General features: G+C 45.7%; 1 protein-coding gene across 1 annotated transcript; it reads left to right on the top strand.

The window, feature by feature from the left end:
* Positions 1 to 8,352: 8,352 nt before the first annotated feature.
* Positions 8,353 to 18,654, top strand: PIN4 (peptidylprolyl cis/trans isomerase, NIMA-interacting 4). The gene is made up of 4 exons (XM_062184097.1): positions 8,353 to 8,492; positions 11,276 to 11,349; positions 17,970 to 18,089; positions 18,476 to 18,654. Exons 1-4 carry the CDS (start codon positions 8,450 to 8,452, stop codon positions 18,632 to 18,634), a joined length of 396 nt encoding a protein of 131 aa, XP_062040081.1. The 5' UTR covers positions 8,353 to 8,449; the 3' UTR covers positions 18,635 to 18,654.
* Positions 18,655 to 26,611: the final 7,957 nt, after the last annotated feature.

Below are 26,611 nucleotides of genomic sequence, written 5' to 3'. Positions count from 1 at the left end.
AGCCAGTGGATGAAGATCCCTCTCTGACTTCTTTCGCTTTCTCGCTTGCTCGCTCTCTCTAACTCTGCTTTTCAAGTAAATATTTTAAAACATACCAATAACCTGAAGGAGTTTAGAAATGTGTTCTTACTCATAGCCTACAGATAAGAACTCAGCATAGCTATCACCTTTATTTAAGGTATTACTAAGCTTTGTGAGTCCCTAAGTAGAGAATACAGCCAAGTTCATCCAAATTTTTGACCTACACAATTGTTAGAAAATAAATAGGTGCAGCCGGCGCTGTGGCATAGTAGGTAAAGCCACTGCCTGCAGTGCCGGCATCCTACATGGGAGCTGGTTCAAGTCCCAGCTGCTCCACTTCTGATACAGCTCTCTCCTATGGCCTGGGAAAGCAGTAGAAGATGGTCCAAGTCCTTGGGCCCCTGCACCCACATGGAAGACCCAGAGGAAGCTCCTGTTTCCTGGCATCAGATCAGCACAGTTCCGGCCATTGCAGCCATTTGGGGAGTGAACCAGCGGATAGAAGACCTCTCTCTCTCTCTCTCTCTCTCTCTCTCTCTCTGCCTCTCCTTCTCTCTCTTATGTATACATGTACTGAAATGTCATACTGTACCCCACAAATATGTGCAATTACTATGTCAATTAAAAATAAATAATTAGGAGCTGGTATTGGAGTGCAGTGGGTTAAGCCACCACTTGCCATGCCTGCATACGATATAGGAGTGTCGGTTTGGGTCCCAGCTTCTCTGTTTCTGATCCAATTTCCTACTAATGTGCCAAGGAAGACAGTAGAAGTCTTTAGGACCCCGCCACTCATGTGGGGGACTAGAATGGAGTTCCTGGCTCCTAGCTTCAACCTGAGCCAGCCTTGGCTCTTGTGGCCATTTAGGAATTGACCCAGCATATGGAAGATGTCTCTCTCTCTCTCTCTCTCTCTCTCTCTCTCTCTCTCTCGTGTGTGTGTGTGTGACTCTGCTTCCAGGAGGTGGTGGCTCCTGAGCTAAGTCTCAAAAGGTAAGTAGGAGTAAGACAGATCAAAAATGGAGGTAGAGGCAGGCATTTAGAGCAGAAGTTATGATGCCACTTGTGACATTCACATCCCACTTGGGAGAGCCTGCGTTCAATCCTGGCTCCACTTCCTATTCCAGCTTCCTGCTAATGTATACCCTGGGGGCTGGATGTGATGACTCAAGTACCTGGGTCCTTGCCACCCATGTGAGAGACCCCAGGAGAGTTCCTGGTTCCTGTCTTTGGCCCGGCCCAGCCCTAGCTATTGTGGGCATATATTTTTAAAGATTTATTTTCTTTATTGGAAAGACAGAGTGACACAGAGGGACACACACACACACACACACATCTTTTTTCTGCTGGTTTGATCATCTTCCCCTGCTTCCCCAGGCACAATATCGGGGAACACTGGGATGCCAGTGTTGCAGCAGAATCTTAACCTGCTACACCACAACACAGGGCCGTTGTGGGCACTTGAGGCCTGAACTGGCATGTGGAAGATCTCTCTTTTTAAAAAAAAATTTATTTGAAAAGCAGAGTTACAGAGGTGGAGGCAGAGAGAGAGAGAGGTCATCCATCTGCTGGTTCACTCCCCAAATGACTGCAATGGCTGGAGCTAGGCTCATCCACAGCCAGGAGCAGGAACTTCTTCCAGGTCCCACACATGGGTGCCAGAGCACGAGGACTTGGACCATCTTCTGCTGCTTTCCCAGGCCATAGCAGAGAGCTGGATCAGAAGTGGAGCAGCCAGGACTTGAACCAGTGCCCATATGGGATACCAGCACTGAAGGCGGTGGCTTTACCTCCTATGCCACAGCGCTGGCCCCTGGAAGATCTCTTTATGTTTTTTTCTGATTCTTTTTAAAATTTTAAAAATAATAACATATAAATAATTTCTTGAAAAACGTGAGTAGACCATTCTAGGCAGTGTGAACAGCATGTGCGGTCTTAGGAGAGGGCCTATAAATGATAACTTGATGTCTTTGGAGCCCAGTGTGGACTCCAAAGAGTTCAGGCTGCAAATGTCCTCATAAAGGCCCTAGGAACTCCAGGCTAAGGAGCAAACACTATCCCAGCAGACAATGGGGAGCCTTTGAGGGGTCTTAACTGGGGGAGTTGGAGATGGGCAAGATGGTGTGTGTCAGGTCTGTGTTTCTGGGAGCTCCCTCTCAGATGCCAGAGGATAGTTTGAATGGGGTGAGCTTGGCAGTAGGGGAATCGATGTGGAGGCTGTTCCAGTGGTCCCAGAAAATGTGCAGAGGCATGTGGCAGTGGGCAGGAGGGGAGAGGCCAAGCGCTGGAGATAACTGGTGAATCCTAGTTAACATTATGGCTCCTGAACTGTTTGAGAATGGAGTTATAGTGCTGTCTACAAGTTGCTTCCACACAACAAAAATACATTGGAAGGGCTGGGTGTTTAGTGCAGCAGGTTAAGACGCTGCTTGGGATGCCCCCCATACCAGAATGCCTGGTTCAAGTCCCAGCCCTGCCTCTGAGTCCTGTTTCCTGCTAATGCACACCCTGGGAAGCAGCAGATGATGGCTCAAGAACCTAGGTCCCCGCCGCCCACCTGGAAAATCCAGATGAATTTCCCAGCTCTTGGCTTTGTCCTGGCCCAGCCCCAGCTATTGCAGGCACTTGGGGAGTGAACTAGCAAATGGAAGATTGATATCTCTCTCTCTCTTTCTCTCTTTGTTTCTCTCCCTCCCTCTCTTCAAATAAAATAAATAAATGGAGGCCAGCGTCGTCCTGTGGCATAGCGGATAAAGCCCCTGCCTGCAACGCCTGCATCTTATATGGGTGCCTGCTCCCTGATAATGGCCTGGGAAAGCAGTAGAAGATGGCCCAAGTCCTTGGGCCCCTGCACCCACATGGGAGACCGGGAAAATGCACCTGGCTCCTGGCTTCAGCCTGGCCCAGCCCTGGCTGTTGCAGCCATGTGGGGAGTGAACCAAAAGATAGAAGATCTCTGTGTCTATGTGTCTGTCTGTCTCTCCCTGTCTCTGAGTAACTCTCTGACTTTCAAATAAATAAATATTTCAATAAATAAATAAAATAATTTTTAAAATAAGATGGAATCATGAATAGATATGTGATAACTCTGTCATAGTCCCCCATAAAACAATGCAGTTGCAGGCATAGGGAAGAGCTGTTTAGGAGGCAGCATGCACTGGACATGGGGACCAGTTCCCAAGGATGATAATGCCGAAGACCTCTTCCCCAGCATCTCCCCTCTGCGTCAGCTACAGTGTTTTTGCTCAGTGTCCCCTAGCCATGCCCTGCTCCTTCTCCTTGCCTCTCTGCTTCTGTGGACTGAGAGGTCCAGCACAACAGACCGAAGTAAACACGTTCCATGTTACTCATAACCAAAACATTGATGATAAGCCTAAGACTAACTATCTTAGTTACGTCCCATGCTGGGGGCACAAGACCCAGGTGCTCTTGCACAGAGTGTCCCCTGGAGACCTCATGGTCCCTGAAAAGCTGCCTTGGTGAACAGAGACTGAGAACAAAGGGAACTGAGTATTCTTGGATTTCATTCAGAGGATGTCAAAGCCTGCAGCAGCCTGGTATCACGGAGAGGGTACCAGTTCGGAAGTGAGAGAGATCTGAGTTCTGCGCCCAGCCCCATCACTGACCCTAGCTGCTGTGACATCTGAGGCACATTTCTCAACTTCTCTGAGCCGGTTTCTATAGCCCTGAAATGGTAATGGTGCCATTTTGAAAACAAGACTCTTGTGGAAATTAAAAGAGATCATCAAGGGAAGGCTCGTGGCTTATAGGATGTATGTTGTGCGTGTGAGTTGTTTGTCACTGCCTCTGAGAACAATCCACCTCACTAGAGAGTGGAATAGTAATGTCTTCCAGAAACTACGATTCTTTTGCTTGGACAATGCTGGACAAATATAGACAGAGTCTTCTTCCCTGAAGCCCTTTTTGAAACACAAGTCACTAGAAAAATCTTCAGCACTGGCCACAGTCAGGGAGACACACGAGCCTGATCAGCAATGTATCCGCACCCATTAGCTATGATGGGCGGCTGTTTTCACAGGCAGCTGATCTTATCCACTGTGTACTGATTTTTTTCCCTGGTTTCAGTTTCCAAAGGTGATCTTTTTTTTCTCCCCTTGCCTCCAGGGTCTGGGGCCCTGAGCTCCCTACATTGATCACTTGGTTTGGGGAGCAACTAGATCTCTGTATTTTGTTGCTCCAGGGTTTTCCTTTCAGAATAAGCTCTGTTGGGATCTCAAGCAGGAAAGGAACTGTATTGTTTTGGTGGTGGAGCAGGTGGGGATGGGCAGTGAGCGTGGGCCAAGGTTGGCACCTCGGTCCTGGGGAGAGGGCCGCCGGCTTCCCTCCTGATTTACCTTGTTTAAGCAGTGTGTGGAACATCCATCTGAGGCAGTAATTAGCAGAAAAGAAAGCAGCCATTTCTAGCTCTGAGTCACTGTGCACACTCCAGCAGCCGTTACCATGGTTTCAAGGCTGAATTTTTCTCCTCTCTGCTCCCCCTGCCCTCTCCAGTTAATTTGTCACTCGTTCACAGACTCCTCTGCAATCTGCCTCCACAGGCTGGTGCAGACTTAACCCTATATAGAAGCTGGCTTTTTGTTGTTGTTGCTTGTTCAAATAACGTTTGTTGCTTTTTTTGTGAATAACAAAATACACATGCCAAGTGATATAACAGAATATAACATAAGCAGAAGAGAATCAAAGATAAACTCACATTCCAGAAATAACACTTAAAATGTTATAATATTTCCCATCCCATCCTTTATTTTTAACTGACACATAACATTTTTACAGATTTCTGTAATACCACCTGATGATTCAATCCATGTATACAATGTGTTATGTTCAAGTCAGGACAAACAACTGCTCCCTCTCTTTGTGATGCACACCGTGTACTTGAGATTATAGATTTTTTTTAAAGACTTATTTGTTTCTTTAAGGAAGGGGGGTGGAGAAACAGAAATCTTCTACCTGCTGGTTCACTCCCCTCAAATAAATGTAACAGTCAGGTCTGGGCCAGCCAGAATCCAGGAGCCTGGAACTCCATCCTGGTCTCCCACAGGAGTGGTAGGGGCCCCAGTACGTGGGTCATCATCTATTGCCTTCCCAGGAACCCAGGCACATTAGCAGGGAACTGGATCAGAAATGGAGCAGCAGAGACTCAAACAAGCACTCTGATATGGGATACTGGCATGGCAAGCCATGGCATAACCCTCTGTGTGCCACAACACCAGCCCTAGATAGTACCTGATTTTGTATTTGACTATCTTTAAGTGCTTTTGACCTTGAAAACTCCGCAGACTCACACCTATCCTTTTCTCCTTGGAGTCACTGAACTTCAGGCACAGCTTTGGATCTAGTCACTCTTGTACACAGGCTTACTTGTTATCATTGGTGCTTCCTTTATCTACTTGAATATGTGGAGTTCTCCCAGTGTTCCAGGCACCAAGAATGTGCCAGACACATCATTCACTCACACTAGCTCTTCGGGGGGATCTAAACTCTAGTTTGCTTCATTCCTACTCTGTAAACTGACATAACCAGTGATTACAAGAAAAACTCTTTCCCATGGAAAATCAGAAGTAAAGAAGACTCCTGGGCCTCCTGGCCGTGAACATGAGGCCACACTTTCATAGTTAACCCAATCTCCTGGCTGGACTTGGAAAGTCGGTAGAGGGGCAGGATTCACTTCAGAAGTGAGGGAGCGGGGCCGGCGCTGTGACATAGCAGGTAAAGCCGCCGCCTGCAGTACCGGCATCCTATATGGGCGCTGGTTCTAGTCCCGGCTGCTCTTCTTCCCATCCAGCTCTCTGCTGTGGCCTGGGAAAGCAGTAGAGGATGGCCCAAGTCCTTAGGCCACTGCACCCACATGGGAGACCTGGAAGAAGCTCCTGACTCCTGGCTTTGGATTAGCGCACCTCTGGACATTGTGGCCAATTGGGGAGTGAACCAGTGGATGGAAGATCTCTCTCTCTCTCTCTCTCTCTCTCTCTCTCTCTCTCTCTGCCTCTCCTTCTCTCTGTGTGTAACTCTTTCAAATAAATAAAATAAATATTAAAAAAAAGAAGTGAGGAGCAATAATCCCCTTGGCACTGGATATGTTCTCTAGAATTGATCACTCTCAACCCAAAACAAGGACAGCCCAAGATGTGTTCAGAAGCCACACAGCACAACACCAAGAGGTTTCATGCTATGTCTGAGTTGGGGAATGGACAAAATATCAGAAATACCTTACTTCTGGTTTGGGTACAAAGCATGTCTAAGTCTAGCAAGTCCATATCCAAAGCTAAACTCATAGCTAGAGGATCTGTAGGTGGGGTCTTCAAAAAATTTCTGGAAAATGCATAGTAAGAAAAAAAAAATACAAGGGCCAGCACCGCGATGCAGTAGGTTAATCCTCCGCCTGCAGCACCAGCATCCCATATGGACGCCAGTTCGAGTCCCGGCTGCTCCTCTTTCCATCCAGCTCTCTGCTATGGCCTAGGAAAGCAGCGGAAGATGGCCCAAGTACTTGAGCCCCTGCACCTGCATGGGAGACCCGGAAGAAGCTCCTGGCTCCTGACTTTGGATCACCGCAGCTCTGGCCGTTGCAGCCATCTGGGGAGTGAACCAACAGAAGGAAGATCTTTCTCTCTGTCTCTCCCTCTCACTGTCTGTAACTCTAGCTCTCAAATAAATAAAATCTTTAAAAAAAATACAAGGCTTTCAAATTTTTTTGTGACAGCGTAAATATGTCTTTAAATTTCATTTTCCATGAACTTTTTGGCATACCCTCATCTATTCTGGCTGGTAGCATCAAGCTGGGACAATTCTCTCATGGAGGGGAGGGAAAGCGCTGACATCATAGACAAATTAGTGGTGTGGACAAGAGGGATTGAGGATGAGAGGAGAAAAACTGTGGGGGCATAAATTCAAAAGCATTCATCTTGGAGCAGGCATTTGGCCTAGTGGTTAAGAGGGTTTGGGACAGCTGCATCTGGTATTGGAGTGCCTGCTGCGTTTCAGTCTTGACTCCACTGTCCATCACAGCTTCCTGCTGATGAACACTCCGGAAGGCAGCAGGTGATGGCTCAAGTATTTGGGTCCCTGCCACCCATGTGGGAGACCCGGATTGAGTTACTGGCTCATGGCTTCCACCTGGCCCCAGCCCCAGCCATTGCAGGCATTGAGGAGAGAGCCAGCAAATAAGAGCTCTCTCTCTCTCTCTCTCTCTCTCTCTCTCTCTGTTTTGGCCTCTCAAATACTTTAAACAAATTATTTGTCATAGGCTAATAGTATTAGCTAACCATTGTTTTATGAGCTTTACAAATATGATCTTAATTTTCTTAACACCCTGTAAGTATCTACTATTATCATCAACTCCATTTCACAGATGATGAAACCGAGCCCAAGAGGGGTGAGGTAATTTTCCCAAGGTAGCAAAGATAGCAGACAAGATGGTGGAGCAGGGATTTGAAACCAGGCAATGTGATTTCAGGATTCATGCTTATTAACTACATTATGCTGCACCACTGGGGAAGACTTCGGAAAATACACAGAAACATACACAACCACCTATTTGTACTAGGAAGAACTACTGGTCACTTTGCTGTATAGCCTTCCTGTTCTTTATATGCTTACATACTACACTGTATATACTTTTTTTTTTAAAAAGGTCACATTTTATATCTTGGTCTGTAATCTTCCGTAAGACCATTTCCCTATCTGTACACAAAATCTCCCCATCGTTATTTTGTACAGCGCCTAACATCCTTTCCTGTGGTGGAAACAGTGCTTATTTAAACAGTACCCTGCTGCGGTGCATTTAGTTGGCTTTCAGTGTTTCTCCATTACAGACTTCTCCAAGAGCCAGAGGGGGGAATAGGATTTTTTTAAAGCGACCTTTTGAATTCAATCAGCTAAAGCTGCAAATAAGATTAAAAACCTAAAAGCCGCCAGGGAAAGCGGGCCCGTGTGTAGGAGGTGAAGGCAAAGGGGGGCCGTTACCATGGATCTTCCTGTTCTCCCTTTGTCTGGTGGCCCCACGGGATTGGCCAGACCGGTGCCGAGGGACTGCAGAGGCCCCCACCTGGCTCCCAGTGCGCATGCGTGGAGGAAGTGGCCAGGGGAGGGGGGAGCAGGAGTGTTGGTGCAGATAACCTCGTGTGAAAGAAGAAACAAAAAGCTCAGAGGCGGGGTTTTTCGCTACAACCAAACTGTCTCCGGCCCTTTACCAAGGCCCCAAGCTTCTTATTGGTCAGGCATTCTCAGCCCCATTGGTCCGAGTGGCAAAGGATTGGGTCTGCCCCGAGCTGTGCCTGCTGCCGGAGCCTTGATTTAAACGGTCAATTGCGATGCCGCTTTCAGGCACTGTTTACGGCATGTCCGTGGGGGCCTGAAGGGGCTTTGTACAGCTACCGGCACTTGAGCGTACGATCAAGTTTCGAAGATGCCACCCAAAGGAAAAAGTGGTTCCGGAAAAGGGGGGAAAGGTAGAAGGGCCAGAGTAATCCGGGAGAATGGGAGGGGGGGAGAAGGGAGGAAACAGGCAATTTCCGGGGTCCGAGACGGAGGCAGCAGATGGCCGGTGGCCTTACTGAGCTGCGTCGAGTTTATCTGGGGTTTCTCCGCTAAGGCTAAGAAAACCTAAGTGCGCGAGGGGCTGCTGGAGTTGTAGGAATATATTGGGATACAGTTGCTGGGTAGTAGAGGGTAGTAGGGGTAGGTCCTCGGAGACCATGACTTGGGGCTGCGATTTCAAGGTTATTAGAGCTGTAACATTTCAGTGTTATCAAAGGCCGACGGTAAAAAGAAATTCACATTGGTTATGGTTCTTAAGATTCCACTTAATGCTTACAGAATGACATGCCAACATTTGGGAAAGGCTTGTTCATCCAGGGAGCAGAAATATGTGTGGTAGGCACAGTGCTTAGTTCTGGGCAAATAAAAGCAAGGCACAGCCTATGAAAGTACTGAGGAAGAAAGAAAGCATTATACTAAGGTCGATGTTGAGAGATGTGTAGAGGTTATAGGAACTGAGAAAGTGCTTCATCTAGCCGCACCAGAAAAGGGAAGACTACTAGACATGAGTTAGGCAGGCCAAGATTGGCATGAGAGGTAGGACAAAGCATTCCTGATAGAGGCTGCAGCAGCCAAAACCCCAAGGGACCCTGTATGATGCTATAAAGGTTGGTTAAGAGTCAGGAAGACCTGTAAGAGAGATTGTTGGAGTAATCCTGGTGAGAGGCAATGGTGACCAGAATTAAGGTAGTCACTGGGAGAGAAAAAAAATACTCCAGAGTCTGGAGAGACCAGAAAGTTTTGAAAAACTGTTTGAAAATCTATGAAGCACAGCAAAGTGGCCGAATAAGATGAAGACTAAGAACAGTACTGTTGGATTTGGGAATTAGAGGTGGCCTTAGGCGAGAGTGGTTTCCGTGGAGTGAGAAAGGCAGAAGCCAGATGGCAGGGACTAGGGGACTGACAGGGAAGTGCTGAAGCTGGAAATAATCAGTATACACATCCCTGGAAAGCTGTCATTGAAAAGGTATGGAAATAGAATGATAGATAGAGGATAAAGAATCAGCAGAAAGTTTTCTTTTGTTTCTTTGGCATGGGGAAACTTGGGAGTAAGGCTGAGGTGAATGATCCAGGAGAATAACAGAGGTAAAAGTGCAGAAGAGTGAGATTTAGGAGAAAATGAGGTCTAGGACTGAGGGGGAACAGTTGACATGACATGTTTCATGTCATAAAGAGACAGGATGGGTGTGATTATAAAACCTGGGGCAGAGAGGGGAACAGAGTGGAGTTAAGGAGATCATGTTTACTGGCCTCAATTTCTTTAAGATTTATTTTATTTGAAAGGCAGAGTTCATATATATATATGAGAGCTCTATCTTCCATCCGCTGGTTCAAGCCCCAAATGGCAACAACAGCCAGAGCTGGGCCAGACCAAAGCCAGGAGCTTCTTCTGGGTCTTCCACGTGAATGTAGGAGCCCAAGGACTTGGGCTTTTTTCCTCTGCTTTCCCAGGTACATTAGCAGGGAACTGGATCAGAAGTGGAGCACCAGGAAGTGAACCAGCACCCGTATGGGATGCCAGCACTGCAGACAGTGGCTTAACCTGCTATGCCACAGCTCAAGCCCCCGGCCTCAGTTGCTTAATAGAAGTAAAGGGGGTATTTTTTTTTTTAAGACTGAGGAGCAGAGACTCAGTAAGAGTCTTTAGAAGAGTGGTAAACATCTGGAGTAGGGTAACAGGAGAGGAAATGCAGTAAATAAAAGGGTTACCCTCAGAGCTGAGAGCCTGATCAAGATTGAAGACTTGGACTTTAATGATTTTTTAGGAAATGCTTATTGAACTGGACACTTAATCCAGCTACAGTTCTTAAGAATACGTAGTAGGATGTATGCAGTTGTTGACAATGAAGTTAATGTAGTAATTTGATACACCAGCAAATATTGCCAGTAATTATTATTCTGAATATCAGTGACTTTTCTTAGGAAAATATCAATAACCAATGAAGTAGAGTTGAGGAATTTGGGCATGAGTGTGTTCTTTAGGCCAATATTGGTAGTGAGAAACTTTGTGAGTGCTTGAATGCGTAGCTTTAGAATATATGAGTAGTCTTACAAGAGCAAAGAGGTATGCCCTCAAAAGGCCAGATTTGAAATTGGGTCCAGGCCAGCGCCGTGGCTCAACAGGCTAATACTCCACCTGCGGCACTGGCACACCAGGTTCTAGTCCCAGTTGGGGCGCTGGTTCTGTCCTGGGTGTTCCTCTTCCAGTCCAGCTCTCTGCCGTGGCCTGGGAGTGCAGTGGAGGATGGCCCAAGTGCTTGGGCCCTGCACCCGTGTGGAGACCGGGAGAAGCACCTGGCTCCTGGCTTCGGATCAGCATGGTGTGCTGGCTGCAGCGGCCATTGGGGGATGAACCAACAGAAAAGGAAGACCTTTCTGTCTCTCACTGTCCACTCTGCCTGTAAAAAAAAAAAGAAAAAAGAAATTGGGTCCAGAGAGCTCTCATTCGCCCATTGGCACGCTTAACTTGTATATATATTTTCCATGAAAGGTTGATGTAGGGCATGGATTTCCTGTTGCAAGGGAGGTTAAGTCTGAGATTAATTTAGCCTGATGTAGAAAACTGGCAAAATTCCCTTTTGAAGCTTGGTGCTGCGATGAAAACATCAAACATCAACTCGTATATTGTGTGTTGGACCTTTCTGTAAATATCAAGGTATAGTTTAAATGAGTACCTGTTGTCTCTTCTCTCAAGGAGGAGCAGCTTCTGGGAGTGACAATGCAGACAAAAAGGCTCAGGGTCCCAAAGGTGGTGGCAATGCAGTAAAGGTAAGTTTCGAGTTCCCTTTTTACTCCTGTGTTATATAATAATATATATATAGATTGGTACACATAAAAGTATGCTTAACTCATTCTAAGGTGCTAGCCTAACACTGATGTAAAAACGAAGGTAGCACAATATAGGAAAATATAGACCAGTCTCACAAAAAGTGATTCCTTTGAAATATTTCCTCAAATCCTTTCTCAGAAATCCAGGATTTTGTCATACTTTGTTCTTTAAAATGTTTTAAGTTAGGGGCCAGCACAATGGCATAGTAGGTTAAACTTCTGCCTGCCAACATCCCTTATGGGCACTGGTTTGAGCCCCAGCTACTTCACTTCTGATCTGGCTCCCTGCTATCTCCTGGGAAAGGAGCAGAAGATGGCCCAAGTGCTTGGGCCCCTGCACCCACGTGGGAGACCTGGAAGAAGCTCCTAGCTCCTGGCTTCGGATCAGTGCAGCTCCAGCCATTGTGGCCATTTGGGGAGTGAACCAGCAGATGGAAGACCTCTCTCTCTCTCTCTCTCTTCTCTGTCTGTGACTCTGCCTTTCAAATAAATAAATGAATCTTTAAAAAAGAAAAAAGTGTTAAGTTAGATCTGCTTAGTAAGTAAATTAATTACTTTCTCAGGAACAAATATTTTATGAAACCAAGAGCTTAGATAATTGTTAAAAGACACCTCCACTGAATAAGCAAGTAAGGGTATAGGTCCCATTGCTCCTTACCGGTGAGCTATAAGCCAGGGCTTTGACCCTGAAAATGGGATGGGAGATCATCAGCAAATAATTACTTGAAGTTCTTAAACTAGTCCCAGCGAAAAATCTGCTGTGTGAAAATTTAATCTGCAAACAGAACTACTACTTAGTACCATGTAACAAGGTGATTTCCAAGTTTCAGTCAGGATATGGGAGCCTGTTGGACTCATTCATTCATTAAGGATTTAGTGACATCTGTCCTGTGCCAAGCAGTATATTACACTCTGGAAATTAAACAAAATAAGAAAAAAGCACCAACAAAGACATGATCCCTGTTACCATAGTCTAGATGGGAGCAGTTAGGTAAAGAAATTTTAACTACTGGGGCCAGCACTGTGGCGTACCAGATAGAGCTGCCACCTGCACTGCCAGCATCCTATATGGATGCCAGTTTGAGTCCCGGCTGCTCCACTTCCAATCCAGCTCTCTGCTATGGCCCGGGAAAGCAATGGAGGATGGCCCAAGTCCTTGGGCTCCTGCACCCACTTGGGAGACCTGGAAGAAGCTCATGGCTCCTGGCTCCTGGCTCCTGGCTCCTGGCTTTGGATCGGCGCATCTCTGGACATTGTGGCCAATTGGGGAGTGAATCACTGGCTGGAAGACCTCTCTGTCTCTCTCTCTCTCTCTCTGCCTCTCTGCCTCTCTATAACTCTGCCTTTTAAATAAATAAATAAATCTTTTAAAAAAAGAAACTTAACTACTATATAAATATAGCTGTATGACTGTATCATGTAAATTCACATGATACACATTCTGTACACGTGTACAAGAGGCAGAGTGGGAAGAGAGAGAATGCAAATGGTGCTGTTCTTAAACTGTGCCCCAAAGGGACCTTCCTACTCTTGGACCTGTGCCCTAAAGGGACATGGATCTGCTTTTCTGCAGTGGTCCTCCATTCTTAAGTGAGCATCCAACAAATAAAGTGTAATTCTGGTGTCCAACGGTAAGTTTTCATAAAACACTGTCCCCTGGGACAGGCATATGGTGTAGCAGTTAAGTTACCACATCCCATATCGGAGTGCCTGGTTTGAGTCCCAGCTCCTCCACTTGCAATCCACCTTCCTGCTAATGCACACCTTGGGAAGCAGCAGGTGATAGCTCAAGTACTTGGGTCTCTGCCACCCATGTGGTGAGACCCAGATTGAATTCTTAGCTCCTGGCTTTGACTTGGCCCATCCCTAGCTATAGTGAGATTTGGCAAGTGAACCATTAGATAGAAATTCTGTCTCTCTGCCTTTCAAATAAAGTGAAAATAAATAAATAAATTTAAAAATTTGACTCCTAAATACAACCCAGCTACTTTACCTGATATTTAACTACAGATGGGGTCATAGTTACCACCCGGGCGGTGAGGATATCTGGCTGTATGTTGGGCTTAATGAGAACTGACAAATTGGTCTCTGATAAGACATTTTCCTAAGGCGTGTTCTAGGATAATTTGGGCTATATGAAATTTTCACCTTAGGAGCTGCTTTTAAAACCACTTACCCTGAGAGACTGCAGTATTGCATATGGCTTTATTTTTTTTTAACCCAGAAACCTTATACTTAAGGTGTATAAATTTCATGCATTTCATGAATAACAAATTTAGGAACATAGTGATTCTTTTCACCCTACACTCCCTCCCACCCTTCTTCTTCCTCCCTCTCCTATTCCCAGTTTTATGTTTTACTAAGATCTATTTTTAATTAAATTTATACACATGCAATTAACTCTATACTAAGTAGAGAGTTCAACAAATATTAAAACAAAATTTCCTCAACAGTCGAGACAAGGGCTGTTCAAAATCATTGCATCTCAAAGTGCCAATTTCACTTCTGTAGATTACCTTTTAGGTACTCTGTTGGTTACCACATATCAGGGAGAACATATGGTATTTGTCCTTTTAGGACTGGGTTATTTCATTAAGTATAATGTTTTCCAGTTGCACCCATTTTCTTGCAAATGACAGGCTTTTCTTTTAACCGCTGTACTGTATTCCATGGTGTACATATCCTATAATTTCATTATCCAGTCTTCAGTTGATGGACATTTGGGTTGATTCCATATCTTAGCTATTGTGAATTGAAGTGCAATGAACATGGGAGTAAAATAACTCTTTCATATACTGATTTCTTTTGATTTGGGTAAATTCCCGGGAGTGGAATGGCTGAGTCATATGGTAGGTCTGTATTCAGATTTCTGAGGTATCTCCATACTGTCTTCCACAGTGGCTGCACCAGTTTACGTTCCCACCACAGGGTCTCAGCTCCTTCCACATCCTGCCATCCCTCCTCAGACTCCACCCCTGTGCCCACACCCTGTCCTTTATCACTGTGAGCTGTGTGGGTTCTGATCACAGCTTCCCTCCTTCCCCTTTCCTTCCTGCCTTCCTCAGTCCCGTTCTTCCGTCCTCCTCGCTGACTGCAGGCACTAGAGCTAGCTGGGTGCCCCTACCATCTCCAGCCTTCATGTTTTCTCTCCTCTATAACTCTTGTAAACTGGAAATCAGATCTAAGGACTTGGCCCTTGGATTGAAGAACTCTGCTCCTTTGCTTTCCAGTCATCTGGCTGCATCCACCTCCAAACTAAAAAGTTTTCTGAATACCAGACTTCGGTCTGTCATTTATCTCTACCCTCCTTCCTTTGCTCTGTGTTTAACCTTTCCCTTTTTATACTATGTTTCTTTTTTTTAAAGATTTATTTATTTATTTATTTGGAAGAGTTACAGAGAGGCAGAGAGAGAGAGGTCTTCCATCTGCTGGTTCACTCCTCAGATGGCTACAATGGCCAGAGCTGAGCCTATCCAAAGCCAGGAGCCAGGAGCTTCTCCCGGGTCTCCCACACAGGTGCAGGGGCCCAAGGACTTCGGCCATCTTCCACTGCTTTCCCAGGCCATAGCAGAGAGCTGGATCAGAAGTGGAGCAGCCAGGACTTGAACCGGTGCCCATATGGGATGCTGGCACTGCAGGCTGCGGCTTTACACACTATGCCACAGTGCTGGCCCCATCTTTTTTTTTTAAGATTTATTTTTTATTTACTTGAGAGGCAGAATCACAGACAGAAGAGAGGAAGAGATAGAGAGGTCTTCCATCTGCTGGTTCACTCCGTAAGTGGCCGCAAAGGCCAGAGCTGGGCAGATCCAAAGCCAGGAGCCTCCTTAGGTCTCCCACACAGGCGCAGGGGCCCAAGGACTTGGGCCAACCTGCACTGCCTTTCCAGGCCATCAACACAGAACTGGATAGGAAGCGGAGCAGCCAAAACCCAAACTGGTGCCCACATGGGATGCTGGCACCACAGACAGATGCCTAACCCACCATGCCATAGCACCAGCACATACAGTATGTTTCTCTTCATTCTGAAAATACACTCAGAGGTATTTAAATATATATATATATATATATATATATATATACATATATATCTGAAATGTTCTTATCCAGAGCCCTGTCTCATTCTTTTAGAACTACATGACTCAAATGAGTGCCCACCGTTCGCATTGTTTCCTCAGTGGGCCTCCTGCATGCTGGCTTCTGCACTTAGCACTCTTCTAAGACTCCATTTGCCAAGGTCACCCGTCGTTGCTGCATTTAGCACACTCCTTATCTGATCTCCCTGTGGTACTTTGCCCTGTTGATCAGGTCCTTCCTGAAACTTCCTCTGTCTTGGTTTCTGTTCGCCTTTCTCTGCTGCCTGCTTGGACCCTTTTCATTGCACTTTTGGAGCTGCTTTCTTTGCTGTGGCTTAAGCATTGATAGCCTCCAAAGTTGTCTTTAGCCTGCCTTCCTCTCCTCGTTCGGCGTAGCCTCCCTGGTGATCTCATCAGCTCCCACAGCTTCAGCTGCCATCTCCACGCTTACCACACCCAAGCTTTTTCTGTAGCTTGGCTCTCCTCCAGGATGCGACTTGCCCGTTGGCTGGTCACACTTATAAAACCCCGTGGGTGCTATAAATTTGCTGTGTCACACCGTCCAGACAGACTGCTTGTTTATTCATTTATAAGGTGGTGGCCGGGATCGCTTTTCTGTGACTGTGAATGCTGCGTGCCCTTTCCCCGGAATTAAATGAGAAAGTTGTTTAGTAAATGAAGTGGAAGACGGAGGCAGTCTGGAAGCTGTCTTAGCCAGGCTGCATCGAAGTCTGACCAGCCATTCTCGTCTTCCAGGGGGCTATCTATTGGATACTCTTCATCCCCCTCCTCTAGTCAGGAAGCTACTCCTGTAGGCCGAGGATGCTCTCTCCACCCCCGATCTGAGTAGTTAACCCTTAAGGACAGCTTTGGTTATTTGTCTCTATGACGCCTTTAGCCCCTACCGCAGTGTATTCTATTTGAATGAGAAATGGGAAATCCTGCAAAGCAGTTACCTTGACAAAATCATTTTTAAGCATATAGGGGTTTTTCAAAACCATAGCTGTATGTAAGCTGGATCAAGTTTGAATACTTTTCTAGGGTTGAATATTCTTTTTTTTAACTTTTATTTAATAAATATCAATTTCCAAAGTACAACTTTTGGATTATAGTGGCTTTTTCCCCCCATTACCTCCCTCCCACCCACAACCCTCCCATCTCCCATCTCCCACTCCCACCCCATTCACATCAAGATTCATTTTCAATTATCTTTATATACAGAAGATCAATTTGGTATATAGTAAGTAAAGATTTCAACAGATTACACCCACACAGACATACAAAGTATAAAGTACTGTTTGAGTACTAGTTATACTGTTAATTCACATAGTACAACACATTAAGGACAGAGATCCCACATGGGGAGCAGGTGCACAGTGACTCCTGTTGTTGATTTACCAATTGAGACTCTTATTTATGGCGTCAGTAATCACCCGAGGCTCTGGTCATGAGTTGCCAAGGCTATGGAAGCCTCTTGAGTTTGCCAACTCCAATCTTATTTAGACAAGGTCATAGTCAAAGTGGAAGTTCTCCCTTCAGAGAAAGGTACCTCCTTCTTTGATGGTCTATTCTTTCTGCTGGGATCTCAGAATATTCTCTTTTTTAAAAAGATTTTTATTAATTTGAGAGGTAGAGTTAGACAGTGAGAGGGAGAAACAGAGAGAAAGGTCCTCCATCCGCTGGTTCACTCCCCAAATGGCAGCAACAGCCGGAGCTGCGCAGATCCGAAGCCAGGAGCCAGGTGCTTCCTCTCAGTCTCCCATGTGGGTGCGGGGGCCCCCAAGGACCTGGGCCATCTTCTACTGCTTTCCCATGCCACAGCAGAGAGCTGGATTGGAAAAGGAGCAGCCAGGACTAGAACCGGCACCCATATGGGATGCCAGTGCCACAGACAGAGAATCAACCTACCGTGCCACAGCACCAGTCCCAGGGTTGAATATTCTTAATATTTAACATATGATCTTTTTTCACAGTGTTGTGTCGTAGGGGAGCTCTATACATTAGGACTTTCTGGTAAGAAATATTTTCCACTGAAAACACTCATCCTCCTTGCTCTGATGCAATCGTGTTTGCTGCATTATCTCGGACTCCACAATCCTAGGAGACCACATATGTACTCTTACTATCTTAGAGCACAAATGGGGAAATACTTGGAGGTTTCAAAACATCCTGTGATCTTACAGCAGAGTTGGAATTTGACTTTAGAACCCGGGTTCCCAACCATTCTCCTGTCTCTTCCTGTTTACCACTGAGGAACATGGTAAAAGATGGTACCTGTTATCATCTGAATCAGGTTCTGAGATGCTGTCTTGGTACGGGAAATGAGTTTGTTGCTATCACCTAACTGGGCATACTTCCAGGATTTTCAGTTGCCACAAGCTTATGTGTTTGATTACATGTGAGGGTAATCTGGATGTGACTGGTGAACTGCAAGGAATCATTTGGGTCTCTTGGTATTATATGAACATACTTTTCTCCCCATAGGTCAGACATATTCTGTGTGAAAAGCATGGCAAAATCATGGAAGCCATGGAAAAGTTAAAGTCCGGAATGAAATTCAGTGAAGTGGCCGCACAATATAGTGAAGATAAAGCCAGGCAAGGGGTATGTTGCTGTTATTTAAAATTTACTGTCTTCCACAGCGTAAACACAAAAACAGATGGTTTCTATATTCTACCATTAGTTTTAGCCACACTTTGGCTTAAAGATCTTAAAAGCAGAAATGTCCCACTTGTGAACAGTTGAATGACAGTGACATACGTCTAAACCTAGGCATGACCAAACTTGCACAGCTGACTTCAAAGTCCAGTGCTGTGAGTGCTGATGTGTTCAGTCTAGGCTAAGACTTCTTGCAGCCATTTGCCTACTTCTGTATAGCCCAAACGTGTAAACTAAGTGACCCTAGCATTCACACTGGGAAATTCTCTCAAGCTACAGAACTGTTCCCTCATCAGGGTCACTTGATATCACCTGTCTTTTGGGTTTTTCAGGGCGACTTGGGTTGGATGACCAGAGGGTCCATGGTGGGACCATTTCAAGAAGCAGCATTTGCCTTGCCTGTGAGTGGGATGGATAAGCCTGTCTTCACAGACCCACCAGTTAAGACAAAATTTGGATATCATATCATTATGGTTGAAGGGAGAAAATAAAATCATATGAATAAAGTTGATCTATTTTGTTTATTTCTTTGAAAGGGCTGAATAAACTTTTGGGAACTGTCAGTGTGGATGTGTAGGTACAAAATAAGGTGGGTGTAGTTAGTGTCTACTGCAAGAGGTATTCAGCCAGTAGTTCTCAAACATAGTCAAGTAGACCCTTTTAACCTGTATTCCCCTGTATTCCCTTTCCTCCCAAAGAGACAATTCTCAGTATATCTCACACATTAAATTCAGAAACCATCTTCAGGGAATTCAAATATCAGCTCATCCCATTCATACAACTGAAAATATTGGGCATCAAATAGATGAATTTGTGTATGAGAACCATAAAATAAGTTCCTGCACAGTGCTTGTGTTATAGGTTAGTCAATTCTGATCTGCCAGGACAGGTATTATTAGTTCAGTTATCTTAACAGAGCATACACATGATAGCCTTGAAGCATTAACTCATTTTTAAGTTTAAGTAAGTACTTACTGGAAGAAAAGAGGTAGTTTGTTTTCCCATAGGTTGTTTGCTCTACACCAAGCAGCATTCATCAAGAGCTGAGTAAAGGGAGAAATATCCACATAAAAAAATCACTTCCGACCGGCGCCGTGGCTTAACAGGCTAATCCTCCGCCTTGCGGCGCCGGCACACCGGGTTCTAGTCCCGGTTGGGGCGCCGGATTCTGTCCCTGTTGCCCCTCTTCCAGGCCAGCTCTCTGCTGTGGCCCGGGAAGGCAGTGGAGGATGGCCCAAGTGCTTGGGCCCTGCACCCGCATGGGAAACCAGGAGAAGCACCTGGCTCCTGGCTTCGGATCAGTGCGATGAGCCGGCCGCGGTGGCCATTGGAGGGTGAACCAACGGCAAAGGAAGACCTTCCTCTCTGCCTCTCTCTCACTATCCACTCTGCCTGTCAAAAAAAAAAATCACTTCCAAAGTGGGTGCTTAGGGGGCCTGCACCTTGGCATAGAAGGTTAAACTGCTGCCTGCAGTGCTGGCATCCCATATGGGCGCTGCTGGTTTGAGTCCCAGCTGCTCCACTTCCCATCCAGCTCCCTGCTGATGCACCTGGGAAAAGCAGCAGAAGGTGTCTCAAGTCCTTGAGGCCCTGCACTCACGTGGGAGGCCCAGAAGAAGTTCCTGGCTCCTGGCTTCGGCCTGTCCCAGCCCTGGTCATTGTGACCATTTGGGGAGTGAACCAGCAGATGGAAGACCTCTCTCTCTCTCTCTCTCTCTCTCTCTCTCTCTCTCTCTCTCTACCTCTCTCTACCTCTCTTTGTAATTCTGTCTTTCAAATAAATAAAAATAAATCTTTAAACAAACAAAAAAAAAGTGGGTGTTTAGCCTAGCAGTTAAGACATCTGTATCCCACATCAGAATGCCTAGATTTGCGTCTCAGCTCCAGCTCCTGGGAGACAGCAATGATGGCTCAAGCAGCTGGGTTTCTGCCATCCACATGGGAGACCTGGATTGTGTTCCTGGCTCCTGGCCATCGTAGGTATTTGAGGAGTGAACCAGAGGATGGGAGTTCTGTGTCTGTCTTTTAAGTATTAAAAAAAAAAATTCATGCCCTCATCTTCAGCATAAGGATTACATTATGACTGCCCTTTTGAGGGCAACATTCTCTGTATCTGCATTTTAAAAATTTGAAGTATCGGGGCCAGCACTGTGGCGCAGCAGGTTAAAGCCCTGGCCTGAAGTGCCAGCATCCCATATAGGTGCCGGTTCTAGTTCCGGCTGCTCCTCTTCCAATCCAGCTCTCTGCTATGGCCTCGGAAAGCAGTGGAAGATGGCCCAAGTGCTTGGGCCCCTGCACCCACGTGGGAGACCCGGAGGAAGTTCCTGGCTCCTGGCTTTGGATCCGCGCAGCTCTGGCTGTTGCGGCCATCTGGGGAGTGAACCAACGGATGGAGGACCTCTCTCTCTGTCTCTACCTCTCTCTCTAACTCTGTCTTTCAAATAAATAAATAAATCTTTAAAAAAAAATTTGAAGTGTCATGTTTATGACATCCAGAAAAAGTATAAAGAATAGTAACATAAATATTGTATTGCTTCAAAAATAGCTTCAGGGATAAGGTGTTTGTCACAGCAGCTGAGACGCCACTTGAGATGCCTGCATCCCATATCAGAGGGCTTGGATTCAAGTCTTAGCCCTACTTCTGATCCAGCTTCTGCTGACGCACACCCTGGGGAGGCAGAAGGTGATAGCTCAAGTAATTGAGTCCCTACCACCCACATGGGAGACCTGGATTGAACTTCGGGCTCCTGGCTTCAGCCTGGCTCAGCCCTGGCTGTTGGAGGCATTTGGAATGTGAACTAGTGGATGGAGGATCTCTATCTAGCCATCTCTTCTCCCCTTTCAAATAAAATGAAAGATAAATGAAAATCTTTTTAAAATGTAGCCTGGGGAGCCAGTGTTGTGGTATAATGGGTTAATCTGCTGTGTGAAACACCAGCATCCCATGTGGGCACCGATTCGTGTCCCAGCTGCACCACTTCCCATCCAGCTCCTTGCTAATGAACTTGGGAAAAGCAAATGTTGCAAGTCCTTGGGTTCCTGCACGGATATGGGAGACCCAGAAGAGGCTCCTGGCTCCTGGCTTTAACCTGGCCCAGCCTGGCCTTTGTAGCCATTTGGAGAGTGAACCAGCAGATAGAAGATCTCTCACTCTCTGTTTCCCTCTAACTGCATCTCGAAAAAAAAGAAAAACTTGGCCACACAACTGTCTAATCCTTAACAAGGATTGTTTTAACACAGTGTTGTCCCCCTCAGCTGCATCTGATACTATGCCCACATTATGCCAACTTATATAATAGCAACTTCAGCTGGATACCTGGGTTTCTCATTTCAGAGTAGGGTCTGAGCACCCCAGCAGATTATGCCAGCATGGGATTTTCCCCCACTGAACAGATAATGCCAGTGTGATAGAGATGTTCAAATAGTAGGTGTAAGATGAAACTACTTAAAAAAAAAACCATTCAGAACAGTGTCTCTAAATAAAGGCAATGCATTCCGAAAATCTTGAAGAAAATTCTCAACCATTTCATACACATGATACTGTCTAGCCAGTGTCCTTTGCTTAGGACGTTGGCTCACCCAGAATACTAAGCAAATGCCAGTTGGCATGGATGTCACCATGAAGGAAGAAAGCCAGAGTGCTGGAAAGGTGAACTAGAGAAAAAGGAAGCTAAGTTCTGTGACATGGGGAGGCAGCAGGGCAGAAATGGGTGCCTCTGCCAGCTCTCTGCTATGGCCCGGGAGTGCAGTGGAGGATGGCCCAAGTGCTTGGGCCCTGCACCCCATGGGAGACCAGGAGAAGCACCTGGCTCCTGCCTTCGGATCAGCGCGGTGCACCGGCAGCAGCGTGCCAGCCGCGGCGGCCATTGGAGGGTGAACCAACGGCAAAAAGAAGACCTTTCTCTCTCTCTCTCTCTCTCTCTCTCTCTCTCTCTCACTATCCACTCTACCTGTCAAAAATAAAAAAATAAAATAAAATAAAAATAAAAAATAAATGGGTGCTTCTGGCACCAAGCATAGCTTTGGGAAGTTAGCTTCTGACTTGCAACCAAGATTCTGAAGGAATTGGTAAATGAAAAAAATTAAAGATTTATACAGATTTAAACATGTTATGGCATATGCATTTAATTCTGTTTTAGGTCAGCATCTCTTTCATTATTCAGTGTTTAAACTTAATTCATGGCAAAACAATTGCAAACAAAAACCAAAATGAGATCCTGCTTTTTACCTGTCAAGTTGGCAAAGTTTAGAATGTTTAACATTTTTGGTGAGGATGTGGGGAAACAGGTATTCATTCGTTAGTGGTGGGAATGTAAATTATAACCTCTGTGGAGAACAAGTTGGCAATACCTGTACAATTTATAAATATAGCCTTGAACCAGCAACTCCATTTGTAGAAATTTATGCTGTAGATATGTATATAAAAATATATGTATGTGTGTATATATTATAGCATTAGCTGGAAACAGTGTCCATCAATAGATGATAAATTATGATACATCCATTCAATAAGACACCATGCATGTTAAAAAAAATAAAAGGTACACAGTACACTGTCATCTAGGTAGAAGCATATCAGTGTATGCACATACATGCTTCTGTGTATATAGACTCAGAGTGGCAATCCAGGCTGGGGACAGGCAGGTAAGAGACTTTACCTCACACCCTTAGATCAGGGGGCTTCACCTTTTTTGTGTTATGGGACCCTTGTGACAGTTTGCCCAAACCTATGGATCGCTTCTCAGAATGTTGACTTTGAATTAATAAAATATATAGAATTACAAAGGAGACCAACTACACTGAAATATAGTAACTAAAGGTTTTAAATTGTAATATGTATGTCTCCCTCTTTTTTTAAGATTTATTTATTTGAAAGAGTGACAGAGATCTTCCATTTTCTGATTCATTCCCCAAATAGCCACAACAGCCAGGGCTGGGCCAGAGCAAAGGCAAGAGCCTGGAACTCCCATCTGGGTCTCCCGTGTTGAGTGGCCAGTGCCCAAGTACTTGGGCCATCATCAACTGCCATCCCAGGCACACTAGCAGGGAGATCAGAACCAGAGTAGCCAGAAGTTGAACCAGTGTCCCAGTATAGGATGCTGGGATGCCAGCATCACAGGCAGCAGCTTAATTTGCTGCACCACAACCCCTATTCCTCTTGTACTAACATATTAAACAGTACGTACTTTTTAAAAAGAGTTATTTATTTGAAAGGCAGAGTTAGAGCAAGGGAGAGAAAGAGATCTTCCATCTACTGGTTCATTCTCCAATTGGCTGCAACAGCCAGGCGGAAGCCAGGAGCCTGGAACTCCATCTGGGTCTCCTACATGGGTGGCAGAGGCCTAAGTACTTGGGCCATCTTCTGCTGCTTTCCCACGTGCACCAGCAGGGAGCTGAATTGAAAATGGAGCAGCCAGGACTGGAACCAGCACTATTTGGGATGCTGGCATCAAAGGCAGCTTAACCTGCTACACCATGACACCAGCCTGTCTTCTCCTTTATTGATACATTAAGCAATATCTAATGGTGAGACTAAAAGCCAGTGGTTCTGTAGTGATAAATACTAAGAGTATTTTGAGACAGCTGCGATAATCAAAATCTACATGATTTTATATTGGTGACAAAGTCACAGGTACTGCTAATACTTGTGCAATTTGTTATTTACATTCATAAAGAAAGGAAATGTTAAATTTCAGATACAGGGTTCTATCTATAAATTCCATTACCTGCTTTGGATACTATATGAATGTTTTACCATGTACATGTCCCCACCACCCCCAAAACAAAAATAGAGGGAACGTTTTGTTTCTTCACCTAGAACTTATGCTTCACTGTTTGGGATCAAATGGATATAGGCCCCTAAAGCTTCCTGGCAGGCAAATAAAGCATGAGTGGGACTTTTGGTTTTTACATCAGAAAAGAGGAATTTATAAGTGGGACTTCCACAAACATTTGTATGCTTGATGGAAGTGACTGAAAAACAAAGATGTAGGATACAGCCAATGACACACTCCCTCTCTACCTGCACCACAGCAGAACTTCACGTAGGGAAAATGGTGAGCTGAGCTTAGAAACTGATTTTTTTTCCCCAACCACTTGAAAGGTAGAGCATCAGGGACACAGAGAGATCTTCCATCCACTGGTTCACTCCCCAAATGGCCACAACAACCAGGGCTGGGCCAGGCCAAAGCCAGGAGCATGGAACTCCATCCAGCTCTCCCATATGGGTGTCAGGGGCCCAGGCACTTGAGCCATCATCTGCTGCCTCCCATAGTGCATTAGCAGGAAGTTGTATTGGAAGTGGAGGAGCCAGCACTCAAACTAGCACTCCAATATGGAATGCAGGCATCCCAAGTGGCTAACCCACAGCAACAGAACACTCACCCCCCAAAATAAAGTTTTTAAGTTCCAATTTTTTTCGCAAAAATTTTAAAGAGCTGTTGTTTTGTTTTAGTTTTTTGAAGTATTTGAAGGGCAAAGCAACAGAAAGATATTTCCATCTGCTGGTTCACCCCCCAAATGGCCACAACAGCTGGGGCTGGGCCATTCCGAAGCCAAGAGCCCAAAGTTGCATCCTGGTCTCCCACAAGGTGACAGAAACTCAGGTACTTGGGATATCATCTTCTGCTGCCCAGATGCATTAGCAGGAAAGTGGATTGCAGTAGCTGGGACTCGAATGAGGCACTTTGGAGGATGGATGCAGGTGTCCCAAGCAGTGGCTTAACCCACTGCACCACTACACCCAGGTTTTTGCCCTTGTATTTTTTTTTTCTTTTGGACAGGCAGAGTTATACAGTGAGAGAGAGAGAGACAGAGAAAGGTCTTCCTTCTGTTGGTTCACCCCCAAAATGGCTGCTACGGCCGGCGCGCTGCGCCGATCTGAAGCCAGGAGCCAGGAGCTTCCTCCTGGTCTCCCATGCGGGTGCAGGGCCCAAGCACTTGTTTGCCCTTGTATTTTTAAAATGATTTGAGTTGGGGCAGGTGTTTGACCTAGAAGTTAAAGATGCCCACAGCCCATATGGGAGTGCTTGAGTTTGATATCCTGCACCTCTCCTGACTCCAAACTCCTGCTAATGCAGATCTTGGGAGGGAGCAGTGATGATCGAGTGATTGGATTCCTGCCACTCATGTGGGGAAACCTGGACTGAGTTCTAGGTTCCAGCTCCGGCTGAGGCTGTTGTGGGCATGTAGGGAGTGAACCAGTGCATGAGAACTAATAATTATTTTTCAAGAAATCGTATATACTCAGGGCTGGCATTGTGGTGCAGTAGGTTAAGGTGCCGCTTATGACACTGGCACCCCATACTGGAGTACCATTCAAGTCTCAGCTGCCCCACTTCCAGTCCAGCTCCCTGCTAGTGCACCTGGGAAAGCAGCAGATGGCCCAAATCCTTGAGCCCTTCCACTCATGTGGGAGACCCAGAAGAAGTTCCAGCTCCTGGCACAACCCTGGCCACTGTGGCCATTTGGGGAGTGAACCACTGGAAGATCTGTCTCTTCCCTCTGCCTTTCAAATAAACAAATCTTTAAAAAGGGGGGCGGGTGGGATGCAGTTACCAAACCCAGGCACTACAATATGGGAACATGCATATCTTTTAAAAAATGTATTTATTTGGAAGGCAAAGTCAGAGAGAGAAATCTTTCATTTGCTGATTCATTCCCCAAATGTCTGTGGCTGGGCCAGCTGAAGTCAGAAGCTAGGAATCCTATCCCAGTGCCCCACATGGGTGGCAGGGGCTCAAGCACTTGGGCCATTGTCCGCTGCTTTCCCACACACTTTAACAGGGAGCTGGATTGGAAGTGGAGCAGCCAGGACCAGAACCAGCACCGATATGCATCTGAACTTGCTATGTCACAAGGGCAGCCCTGGGACATGGGTATCTTAACTGATGTCTTAACCACTAGGCCACACGCCTGCCCCTCAAACTTCTATCTGTAATATTTTGTAATATACCTGAGAATAGTGGTGTATATATGCATATAATTTTAAGTAAATTAATATATGTATGTGGCATAATAACAAATATTTGGCCTTTGATTCTTGGCCTAAAACCTTGGAATCTCCTGAATGATGTCTTTTGTACCCTGAGAGGACTAGTTGTTAGAGAATAGGACTGGTTGCCAGATTAAGCCATGATTAGAGGGTTAGAACTCTCAGCCCTGCCCTCAACCTCTAGGGAGGGGAGGGGACTAGAGGTTGGGTTAATCACCAATGGTCAGTTATCACCCAGGTAGTGAAATCCCCATACAAGCCCTTGAACAATGGAGTTTCATTGTTTAGTGCTTGTTAGGTGGTGTGCCCAGAGGGCCTGGAAGCTGTATGCACCTCCCCCACAAAGCTTTGCCCTAGGCCTCTCTTCCATTTTGTTCTTCCTGGGTTGTATTCCTTATAATAAACTGGTAATAACAATTGAGTTCTGTGAGCTTCTCCAGGAGAGGGTCAGGAGAATCCTGATTTGTAGCTAAGT

This window comes from Lepus europaeus, chromosome X (genome assembly GCF_033115175.1).
Source record: "Lepus europaeus isolate LE1 chromosome X, mLepTim1.pri, whole genome shotgun sequence".
In the NCBI taxonomy this organism is placed as follows: domain Eukaryota; kingdom Metazoa; phylum Chordata; class Mammalia; order Lagomorpha; family Leporidae; genus Lepus; species Lepus europaeus.
The sequence above is the reverse complement of the archived record's forward strand: the minus strand, read 5'-3'. Positions and strand labels throughout refer to the sequence as shown.

Bases quoted from the DNA above. Each gene is read 5' to 3' on its own strand.
- PIN4 (XM_062184097.1), top strand. From the start codon at position 8,450: ATGCCACCCAAAGGAAAAAGTGGTTCCGGAAAAGGGGGGAAAG. The intron at 8,493-11,275 runs GTAGAAGGGCCA...TCTTCTCTCAAG, and splicing joins TTCCGGAAAAGGGGGGAAAG to GAGGAGCAGCTTCTGGGAGT. The intron at 18,090-18,475 runs GTATGTTGCTGT...TGGGTTTTTCAG, and splicing joins AAGATAAAGCCAGGCAAGGG to GGCGACTTGGGTTGGATGAC.